Source organism: Astatotilapia calliptera, chromosome 17 (assembly GCF_964374335.1).
Source record: "Astatotilapia calliptera chromosome 17, fAstCal68.1, whole genome shotgun sequence".
Lineage (NCBI taxonomy): Eukaryota > Metazoa > Chordata > Actinopteri > Cichliformes > Cichlidae > Astatotilapia > Astatotilapia calliptera.
This window is the reverse complement of record NC_137438.1, coordinates 20,224,012-20,236,020: the sequence shown is the minus strand read 5'-3', so window position 1 is coordinate 20,236,020 and position 12,009 is coordinate 20,224,012. Positions and strand designations below refer to the sequence as shown.

Here is a 12,009-nt window from a genome sequence, read left to right as displayed (position 1 = left end):
GAAAATGTTAAATATAAATGCCAAAGAATGAAAAACTAAATAAATAACAACAACAAAAGAATCAGGTAATGGTGTCCGGTTCATTTATTCAGTAAACAAAACAACGTTCAAACTTCTTTCCTAAGCGTAGCTGGCACCAACCAGCCTCGGCCAACAGCTCAGCTAATGTTAGCATAAAAAACAAAACAGTGTGAAGACTTCTCATCTTCACTTTATGCTGAAACTGCACAGCATAAGCTAGCATTAGCAGAGCCACTGATGTTAGCTGTGTCTGGTGGTTAGCATCAGCCAATTCAACAGAGAAAAAAATTTGACAATTTGATGTAATTTGAACTACACAGAAGTGATAAATAACTAAAGTGATCCCCGTTTGTTTTTTCTCATCCTCCTCTTCCTCTAGCAGGGGTGATGGTCGGGAACTCTCTTCCTACAGAACAGAGATGAAGAGTAAATTTCTGTAACCTGGTACGAACAAACGCAGATGATCTGAAAAGGACTGAACTGACCTGGGTGCAGCTTTGATGATGTTGTCCACTCTTAGGATCATCTCGGCGGCCTCAGACGCGCTCAGCAACATCTGGCGCTTCACTTGGAACGACTCTGTGATGCAGAGATCTACCATGTTTCCCACCGTGCCATCAGACATGTCTGCGGGGAAACACAGACGCTGTTAGAATCTAACAGCTGCTTAACCACCAAATCACAAGAATAAAACAGGAGAAACAGGCATGCTAAGCTAGTCAGCAGTTTAAATTATTCACAATAAAATGTGATTTAAGCTAGGTAGTTAGCCTTCTTTGTAAGATGTTAGCTACCTTTTTATAGTGCAAGTGGTAGTTGTTTGTCTTTTTGTGGCTTTAGCTCAGTTGCTATCCTTTTATGATATTAGCTTTTTGTCTATAACACCAGCGTTAGTTAACTTTTTTTGCAATTTAGCCAAACAGTCATTTTTATTTCACACAGCCTTAGTTAGCATTTTCACCTGTGACTTTAGCTACATAGTTAATCTTTCTAGATTAGGTGTCTCTGCAACATTATCCTGTGACTTTAGCTAAGCATTCGAGCAAGATAACAAGATATTGCACGTCTGTACAACAGTCTTTCGTCAGTTTTCTATGCGTAAGTGTACTTAGGTAGTTAACCATGTTTATGATACTAGCTGTCTATGACATTAACTTTAGTCTGACATTTTTAGGTTTAGCGAAACAGTTAAGTGTCTTTAGCTGTACAACCTTAGCTGTAGTTACTAATTTTTCTGTGTTTAGCTACATAATTGCTCTTTCAATTCCTCTTCAATGTTTGCCATCTTTCTATGCCCTTTTCTATAGTTGACCATCTTTGTAGGATGTTAATTGTTTATGACTTGAGTTAGGTAGTCATGCTGTTTTGATTTTAGCTTTAATTGGCTTTCTATATGTGACTTTAGCTACAATTAGCCAACCTTCTGGGACTTTGGCTTAATAAATAAGCAATTAAAAAAAAAAGTTAGATATTTATATGTTAGCTTAGTTATTTGGCCATCCTTCACTTTAGTCACATAGTTAACCATCTTTCTAAGATGTTCACCCTCTTTATATGATATTAGTTCTAGTCTTTCTAGGATGCATATTTTCTCTCTAGCATTAGCTGCACTTACCCATCTTCATAGGAAGTTAGATTCAGTTGGTATGCAGCTAGCTGTGGTCCTGACTGTGTTAGTAGAGCAGCACAGGTTCAAGGATAAACCTTGATATATATATTTTTTTTAAATAAGGCAAACATGTGTTTGTTAATAATTATAGTTATTATTCCTCTAGTTCTGAGATGAGGTGATGTGTGCTTGTCTGTGAGCATCACTCACTCAGTCCAAACGTGGTCTTGTTCTCCTGATGCGCAGCTCTGAGCTGAGCCACCAGGTCGGCGCTGTCGTATCCGGCGTTGTCTGCAATGATGGTTGGCAGCTGGAAGAGGAAGCGGATGATGACACATGAGATCAAAGTCACATGTGGTTGTAAATTAGGGCTGCTCGATTATGGCAAAAATGATAATCACGATTATTTTCACTGAAATTGAGATCTCGATTATTTGACGATATTTATTTAACAATAACAATGTATTGAATAATGACTTTAAAGATTGTCAAAAAATAATATAAAATAGTGTGCAAATACTGATAACAGTGCAAATGTTTGCAATATAAAAAATAAATGAAAAATGTAAACATCTATGTTTAGTGAACTTTGCAGTGTTGCTCTGTGGTGCAGCTACGACACTATGTCTACTTGATCCACGTCTGACTCTGCGAACCCATAATGTTTCCAACCACTGAAGCTTTTTTTTAACCTCTCTTTTCAACCAACGGCAGTCACTCTCCTCTCCAAATAACTCAGCTTTCCGAGCTTCCCTCGGGTCCTCTTAATCAGCGGTCCCCAACCCCCAAACGACTCACGGACCGGTTTGGTACCGGTCCGTGAGAGTTGAGGCTCAGGTGTGAAATGGTTTCAGGGTTTTTATCGGTTTTCAGCGTTATTTTGTTAACGTTTTTATCGTTTACTTGGTTTTCCTTGGTCTTTTCACGTGTGTTATGAATAAATTTTCTTTTTTTCGGTACCGGTACTAGTTTTATTTTGTTGTATTTATCCGCGACACCTTAAAGGCCGGTCTATGAAAATATTGTCGGGCATAAACCGGTCCGTGGTGCAAAAAGGTTGGGGACCGCTGCTCTTAATTGTTGTGACACGTGTTCGAAATGCAGAGAGGTGCGCTCGATTTGCCACACGGAGCAGCGCGAGAGTAAAGCACGAGGGAGGGGCTAATAATCGGCTCAGTCATTTTTAATGATCGTTGAAAGCCCAGATCGTAATCGTGATTAAAATTCGATTAATTGAGCAGCCCTAGTTGTAATCAAAGAAATTCCTATAATTTATAATTGTAGAATCGGAGTTTTAGTATTTACCATCCTCAGAGCCTTGGCAAATGACTCCATGGCAACTGACTCCTTTCCTGGCGTCCTGTTGGCCAGATCACTCACAACCTTAGCCATCAGCATCTCAGAGCAGCCTGATGAGAAGGAGAACACGCAGGTGTGAGATGTATTAGTTCATCATTAGGGATGGGAATCAAGAACCGGCTCCCAGTAGTTCAGTTCCCCGGAATTGTAAGTCTGCCTGCTGATCGATCCCACCTATGCTACAATCAGCTGATTTCAGTTCGTGTGCCGGAGAAGGAAAACAGCAGCGCTTTCTGCAGCGTGGATTTAAACATTAATTCTATTTTCATTGCACTAAAGACAGTGAGCACAATGGTAAAGTGGAGACTGCATCCAGGACAGAAACAGCTTTATTATGCTGCTAACACAAATTCCCATCCTTAACTCATTCACTGCCATTGACGTCTATAGCCGTCAATTGCAGTGAATAAGTCAATGGGTTTAACTCATTCACTGCCAATGGCTGGCAGTGAATGAGTTAAGAACCTTAATGTTCCACATGTGCCGCATTTTTTGTGCTCTGCTGTAAGGTGGGCGAAGAATGAGGACAGTGCTGTAGTTTTAGATCAGCTGTATGTGCACCTACCTCCTCCATAGACCGTGCGTGGCTCCTTCACTGTCTGTGCGAGCACACACAGAGCATCGTGCAGTGAGCGCTCCGCTTCATCCAGGATCTGCTGGGTCGCTCCCCGCAGGACAACGGTGCATGCCTCACCTGAGGAAGAGGAGGAGCTAAAGATGAGTATGTCATTATGAAAAATGAGTTCAAGTCCTCAGTGTGTGTTCGTACCCATGGCAACTCCAGAGAAGTGGATAAGCGTGTCCTCGCCGATCATCACCTCCTCGATCAGCTTGCAGTGCCCAAGCTTCACCAGCTCTGGGTGGTCAAAGGTGGAGGTGATCTCCCCACCTGATCAGATTACATCAGTAATCAGTGAAGGTCACATTTTTTCAAGTATTTAACACATGAAAAAGATTGTAAAACACGCCTTTCGTTAAAGAACAGTTTATTTTTGTGTGTTTCTATATATGCATACACACCGGTGACGAGAGCGAGGCGCTCAATGCCAGCGAAGTCGGCGTGCTCGATGGCCATGACGCCAGCCTGAGCAAAGAGCTGCTCTGGGTAGTTATAGATGAGCTGCCTGTACGAAGGGAAAACAAAACAAACACTGGGGTGAGTGACACTGAGATAAAGTGAGCAACTGTCCCATTGACCACTGCCTCAAACAAACATGGAGGTCATCATGCTGAAGCTGACGAACATGGCTCACTATTTTACACACTTAATATTGGATTCTGTATTCTCAGGTTTATTTACACAAAACTAACACCTTAACCATCTTTGAAATTTGTCTGCATTTTGCTAATTGTGTGTAGGAGATCAGTGAGTAGTAGCCTCATATCCACCAAACAGATTTAGCTGCTGCTGTTTTAAACCCTGTGGGACCGCTTTGTGTTTCATGGGAACACATCGAAATCCAACATGTTGCCAAGAAAAAACATTTAATACATTTTTTTTTAACAAAGAGCACCTTCGACTTTTTAAAACATCCCTGACCAAATTTTAGGCAGCTGTGTTAATCCAGCTATGAAGTGCACAACAAGATGGTGCTATGACAGCCCCTGAATTCTGGCATGCAGGCGTGTCAAATCAAATCAAATCACTTTTATTGTCACATCACATGTGCAGGTACACTGGTACAGCACATGCAAGTGAAATTCTTGTGTGCAAGCTTCACAAGCAACAGGTGTGCAAAATACAATACAATAACAGAAGTGTTTGCATCAACCTCTGATTACACGTGTGAAGTTTGGGCCAGACTGGGCAATAATGCAGCTGCCACGGGCTTTATGAAAAAGTAAAAGAAGCTTCACAGTTCAGCATCACTAAGACTTTCAGGTTAGACTGACAAAAACAATGTGATTAAACCTCGGGGAGGACAGAAGCAGAACACCTGACAGGTTACAGAAACGTGCAATGGCGGTTCAGTCGTACCTGTTGATGAAGCAGTTGATGCCGTGTTTCAGGATTCTGTCGACCTTCTCCTTCATCTTCTCTTTCTCTGCGAGTTCGATCTCTGCGACCTTTGCCGTCGAGTCAACGCGAACCCTGGAGCCGAAGATCTGACAGACGCAGAAACACAAACAATCACGATATCGATCACACAGGAACAGGAAGCATCTGATTTAGATCCTCTCGCTTTCTTTCAGAAACTTGCAACGTCTCCTGACAGTGACCTGGTGTTTTTACCTTGATCTTGTCAGTGTCCATGCCGGTGTTGGCGATCAGGATGTTGACGTTCTCCAGCCTCTTTGGCTGGTTCACTCCGATCTTCTTGTCCAATAGGAAACCTAGACATGCACAACAGACATTAAAGTCCTGCAACCAATCAGGAATGAGACAGGAGATCCGTGACGTTTCATGACCTCACCTTCATCCAGGTAGGAGTCGGTGAGGCTGCCTCCCAGCTTCTTGATGATGTGGATGGCCTCCAAGTTTCCAGAGCCTTTCAGCCTCATGACGGCGTTGACGGCGAGCTTGGCAAAGTGATCTTTGTGGTGAGTGAGCAGCTTGGAGGACAGTGTGGTGCGGGCGATGTTCAGCAGGTCCTCCTGGAAACGAGCTGGGTCGTTGCTATGGAGACCAGAGAGAATGATGAGGCAGGGAAAGCGGAAGGTGAAAGCAAGGAGACAAACACGGACATCTTAATTTTGCCTCACCTGTGGTCGACAGCGGCGTCCCTCAGAGCCTCTCTGGCCGCCTGAGTCGCTTTCCTCCAGCCAGAGATGATAGTCTGTGGGTGGATCTTCCTGGCGATCAGAAGCTCCGCCTCCTGAAATGGCAACACTGACAGCTGAGACTGCAAGCAAGACCCACATGGCCACCACAGCAGGGAACCAGGGTGGCTTTACTTTGAAATCTGAGTCTGACAAATAGGTATTTACCCGCAGCAGCTCTGCAGCGAGCACGGTAACGGAGGTCGTCCCATCTCCGACTTCATCGTCCTGAACTTTGGACATGTCTGCAAACACAATTGTTCTCCCATCAAAACCTCAGATAAAAGGTCTCAGTGTGATATCATTTGATTACAAAGGATCTCTAAATTACACTTAACCCTTTAAAGCCGGTCAGAGCGGGCACGCTCTGTTTTGCGTAACTATTTTTAAATCCCGGTAGCACTGTAACCACTAGGGGTGCAACGATACACAAAATTCACGGTTCGGTTCGGTTCGATACTTTGGTGTCACGGTTCGATATTTTTTCGATACAAAAAAATGTTCATGCATTTTTAATTTGTCATTTATTAAAATTATAAATATATATTTTAACTCAAAAGTACAGTTTTTAAATTTAACCCTAACCCTTGTGCGTGTTTTTTATTTTGACAGCGAATGCGCACCTGCGGACCACTTATGTGCAGCCCTGGTTATTTAGCTCATCATATTGCAGCCACAGAGATTCTTTTGTCCATGAAACCATAAAGCTGCACTTTCTTTTTGCCTTATAGTCTGATTTGTCATAACTTTTCCGTTTTGTGGTAAGCTTTTCTTTGGCTGTCACTTCTTCACCCTGACCTGTCTTATTTGGCTCAGCAGAACTGAAATGCTTTTACACGCTCACTCACATAAGCTCAGCGATTCTCTGCGCGATCAACCTCTCACATGTTTAAGCTTGCTGCGGGAGATTTCACTTGTCATGTTTGCATAGTAAGCTAACGATTAATAAGACGATGTCAGAGGAATTGGTGCACAAATTATCATCACTCACAGATCAGTGCTGTCGCTCTCTATACACAGTTCACACGATTGCAAAGTGAAAGCAAAAAACAAGCGCAAATTCAAACGCGATTTCAATACAGTGGGGCAAAAAAGTATTTAGTCAGCCACCGATTGTGCAAGTTCCCCCACTTAAAATGATGACAGAGGTCAGTAATTTGCACCAGAGGTACACTTCAACTGTGAGAGACAGAATGTGAAGAAAAAAAATCCATGAATTCACATGGTAGGATTTGTAAAGAATTTATTCATAAATCAGGGTGGAAAATAAGTATTTGGTCACCTCAAACAAGGAAAATCTCTGACTCTCACAGACCTGTAACGTCTTCTGTGAGAAGCTTTTCTGTCCCCCACTCGTTACCTGTATGAATGGCACCTGTTTGAACTCATCATCTGTATAAAAGACACCTGTCCACAGCCTCAAACAGTCAGACTCCAAACTCCGCCATGGCCAAGACCAAAGAGCTTTCGAAGGACACCAGGAAAAGTATTGTAGACCTGCACCAGACTGGGAAGAGTGAATCTACAATAGGCAAGCAGCTTGGTGTGAAAAAATCAACTGTGGGAGCAATCATCAGAAAATGGAAGACATACAAGACCACTGATAATCTCCCTCGATCTGGGGCTCCACGCAAGATCTCATCCCGTGGGGTCAAAATGATCATGAGAACGGTGAGCAAAGATCCCAGAACCACACGGGGGGACCTGGTGAATGACCTGCAGAGAGCTGGGACCAAAGTAACAAAGGTCACCATCAGTAACACACTACAACGGCAGGGAATCAAATCCCGCATTGCCAGACGTGTTCCGCTGCTGAAGCCAGTGCATGTCCAGGCCCGTCTGAAGTTTGCCAGAGAGCACATGGATGATACAGCAGAGGATTGAGAGAATGTCATGTGGTCAGATGAAACCAAAGTAGAACTTTTTGGTATAAACTCAACTCGTCGTGTTTGGAGGAAGAAGAATACTGAGTTGCATCCCAAGAACACCATACCTACTGTGAAGCATGGGGGTGGAAACATCATGCTATGGGGCTGTTTTTCTGCCAAGGGGACAGGACGACTGCTCCGTGTTAAGGACAGAATGAATGGGGCCATGTATCGTGAGATTTTGAGCCAAAACCTCCTTCCATCAGTGAGAACTTTGAAGATGAAACGAGGCTGGGTCTTCCAACATGACAATGATCCAAAACACACCGCCCAGGCAACAAAGGAGTGGCTCCGTAAGAAGCATTTGAAAGTCCTGGAGTGGCCTAGCCAGTCTCCAGACCTCAACCCCATAGAAAATCTGTGGCGGGAGTTGAAAGTCCGTGTTGCTCGGCGACAGCCCTAAAACATCACTGCTCTCGAGAAGATCTGCATGGAGGAATGGGCCAAAATACCAGCTACTGTGTGTGCAAACCTGGTAAAGACCTATAGTAAACGTTTGACCTCTGTTATTGCCAACAAAGGTTATGTTACAAAGTATTGAGTTGTATTTTTGTTATTGACCAAATACTTATTTTCCACCCTGATTTACGAATAAATTCTTTACAAATCCTACCATGTGGATTCATGGATTTTCTTTTCACATTCTGTCTCTCACAGTTGAAGTGTACCTCTGGTGCAAATTACTGACCTCTGTCATCATTTTAGGTGGGGGAACTTGCACAATCGGTGGCTGACTAAATACTTTTTTGCCCCACTGTATGTCACATATTGACAGTGGCTCACCGATGCCAATGACATAATTACCCAGCTACATTTCCGAAAGAATGCAAAAGCATTGACATATATTTTTCCTACAATAGCCCGACGGGCAGGGAAGAGATAGATTTTGGTAGCCCGACTGAAAAAATCGCTAGCTCCGGGACGTCGGGCTAGCGATATTGCAAGCCCTGTATCTGATTGAGGAATCACTCATCTTTGGAAAAGAGAGTTTATTACAGAGAAATGGCTCTTTCCAAAATAAAAGCTATACTATCGCTTCTTCTGGGCTATATTCTCAGCAGCATAAGGAGAATCATGTGCTAACAGCTGTCTAAATGACTCGGCTAAAGTTAGTAGCATGCTTGTTGTTTTTGTCTTTGCACTAGGATGATGTCGGCGTAAATATGCAGTCATATTCGTTGTGTTCCCACTAGTGCTTTCAGGTTAATCTCGTTGAAATGACCTTAACGCCACAACACGGCAAATCTCCGTTAACGAGCTACCGCGGATGGGGCTAGACGGCCAACACCTTAACGAGCTAACTGCGCTAACACACTAGTTCACACCAATGTAATTGAGCATTGCGTGGCACATCCAACATACTGTTTTACTTTAGTCCATGACTCGCTTACCTTCAGGGTCATACGTCACATGAAAACCAAAATAATTCCAAACGCCAGATCTGAATGAGGGTGGGGGAGGTCCATCTTGCAAGGAGAGCTTAACTTCTGTCTTGCTAGCTTGCCCTGCGCTCTTCCTTCTGACTATGCTGTCTGTGTTGAGCGCTCAGTGGATCTGCGCTCGACAGTGCAGCCTAGGCGGAGTAGTCGAACGCAGATTCACTGAGCGCTCCACACAGACAGCATCGTCAGAAGGAAAATTGATAAAATAAATTACAAATGTTGTATTGTTCGATACATATGTGTACCGAACCGAAAGCACTGTATCGAACGGTTCAATATCGATACGAATATCGTTGCACCCCTAGTAACCACGTAAGCTAGCACAATATTTTTTTTTTGCATATGAGACCGGAGGAGTTGTACTTACATCTTATGCCATCAGCTTGTCCTAGGTCACAGTTTCCTTCCACATATAGCTTTGCAAAAACTGCATAAAAGCACTTGCAGCAACAAAAACACAATATTCCAGAAACACGCTTTGCCGATCTGATCAGCTGTTTGTAACACTTCCATCAGCGCAAACTATCGCATGTCCGCCATGCCCTGCCCGGAACCGGAAGTAACGTCATTTTGCGGAAATGTAGTTTTTTTACCATCAGGGCCTTATGAGCCTATACTGGTGTTTTTAAAAGTTATGTTTGACTTTATGACTTTCTGTGTCGTTTCTGTGGTGCTTAGGACTCATATTGCACTGCTGGAAAGAGTTTATTTTGATGCATATGCTGTTTTTTTTGCAAATTTGCACTATAATATTTATTTTCGTTTTTCCTGCAGTATATAAAAATTGGTGTATTTCACAAATAAAACTATGAAGACACTTAAAATAAATTTCCTGTGGTGGGAAACTATTTTGTGCAACTTTTTTGTATTTACAGTTTTGAGGGATAAGCCTCTTAAATTTCTCTAACTAAAAATATATGTTAAAAAAACAAAAACAATTTTAAATTGTTTTGTAGTTTATTGCACTTTTTTGCAATTTATGTAATTACTATACACTTAATGCAGACATATTATTAAAATTTGGGTTATAATGGTTGTATTGATGTATATCAACTTGAAATGCTCCCAAAAATGGCTCTACAGCATGTAAAAATATAATATAAGCTCTGGCGCACTTGGTTCTATGGTAGGTCTTAAAGGGTTAATTAGTATTTTTTCCTGTGTCTTAACCAATAAGCATGAACACTCTACTTTAAATCAGCTTTTTTATTCGTTAGCCTACTTTTAGTGAGGTAGTGCAAATTCAGCACCAAGAAACCTTCATTAATGTTTATTTTTTCTTTTAAACCTTTAACCTGGCTCTTAAAGTGTCAAGCGTCTCCACTCACCAACCAGAACTTTGGCAGCTGGGTTGTCGACACCGATAGCTTTCAGGATGGTTGCACCATCATTGGTCACAGTCACTGTGCCACTCTTCCCGCCACCGAGCAGGATCTTATCCTGAAGAGAAAGAGAAACCCTCTGATTACAACTTATTCTTGTGTTTCCTTAGACTAAAATTCTACAGTAGCACTCTTGAGGTTTGAATCAACCTACCATCCCCTTTGGGCCAAGAGTGCTCTTCACCAGATCACCAATAGCGATGGCACCAATAAAAGATGACTAGAGGGAGAAAAATTCAAAGATTTAACTGAACTTGAAACAGAATAAACACATTTTTTTATGGCGAGTATGTATCTCATACAAAGCAACTCACCAGTCGAGCAGTCTCTGCTTTTTCTTCATCTGCTCCATGTTTGAAGATGTTGACCGGGGCCATCGATAAGGACGCCTACAAAGAAAGGCAACAATCAAACAGTCAGTCACTGATTACTGATCATTACAGTAACTTTTGTACAGTTCACAAAAAAGCCACAAAATGTTACATTTTAACAAACTTGAATTAAATGTATATCTATATGTTGCTGCTAGGCGTGCACAGGGTATTTTTTTCCTGCGGCCGTGAAAGCAGCAGCGACAGTCGAGACCCGCCCCTAATACACTAGAAACCGCTAGAAGCTTTTAGACAAATTAATAAGAAAATAAGCACAACGTAAAAATTTAAACATCTCTGTCTCATGTTAGCTGTTTAAACATTTACTTGTCGGTCACGTTCCCTTTTTCCCGCCTATAGCGCAATTAACCATTTATTACCGTCTAGAATTGCTGAGTTGTTCCTCAAACAGTCACAAAGCACAAATGACAACCAACCCTCCGTTAGCATGCTAACGGGTTAAACAAGAGGAACAAGAGCAGCCAGAGGGGCACCAAAGCAACCACACAGATTAGTTTTCTCCGTTCGCTGCCATAAATCTGCCAGCTTCATCACAACCTATGTAATGACACACAGGTCCACATTTAAGCTGTTAGCTTAGCTGCTAGCGCATTCACAACGTCCATGTGCTTGCTTGCCGGTTAGCACCGCCAGCTAATGGGGAGCCAAACTGCCTCTGAAACTGACTAATGACTTAGAAGCTGCTGAACTGAATCTGTAAGCGCTTGTAGACAAATAGGAGCGAATCTGTTTATTTAGACCTGTCCAAAATATTAAAGAAACAACGGTAAAAGCTCACCATAATGTCTAGTATTCAGCGGAGAAGCTGTGCACGCACACTCAAGAAGGGAGGGACGACGCTGTGACGCTGTGACGTACAAACGTAGTGCTGCATTCAGAGTCGATCACGGAAAACACTCCGTTCCAACATCTGTTCAATTTTACACCCATATACGGTATGTAGGCTATCATACAGAAGAACAAATATATGATTTTAAACCATAGTCTTCATCAAAGGATGCTTAATGTGGTTTAATTACCTTCGTTTGGGATTTTTAAATTCTAACTTATCCTTGTGTCTACTGTGTTAGTGAGATTAATACACTTGCCCTTTTCAAATGCAGTATATGAAAGGCT

At 42.4% G+C, this 12,009-nt stretch overlaps 1 protein-coding gene across 1 annotated transcript; it reads right to left on the bottom strand.

Annotated features, from left to right (window-relative positions):
* Positions 1-66: 66 nt before the first annotated feature.
* Positions 67-11,755, bottom strand: cct2 (chaperonin containing TCP1, subunit 2 (beta)). The gene is made up of 16 exons (XM_026146740.2): positions 11,672-11,755; positions 10,816-10,890; positions 10,656-10,721; positions 10,448-10,559; positions 5,918-5,994; positions 5,693-5,805; positions 5,404-5,606; positions 5,223-5,323; positions 4,968-5,095; positions 4,010-4,113; positions 3,759-3,878; positions 3,555-3,683; positions 2,936-3,039; positions 1,841-1,940; positions 507-648; positions 67-427 (listed from the first exon to the last, which is right to left on the bottom strand). The coding sequence occupies exons 1-16, from the start codon at positions 11,672-11,674 to the stop codon at positions 397-399; spliced, it is 1,608 nt and encodes a 535-aa protein (XP_026002525.1). The 5' UTR covers positions 11,675-11,755; the 3' UTR covers positions 67-396.
* Between the last annotated feature and the right edge of the window lie 254 nt (positions 11,756-12,009).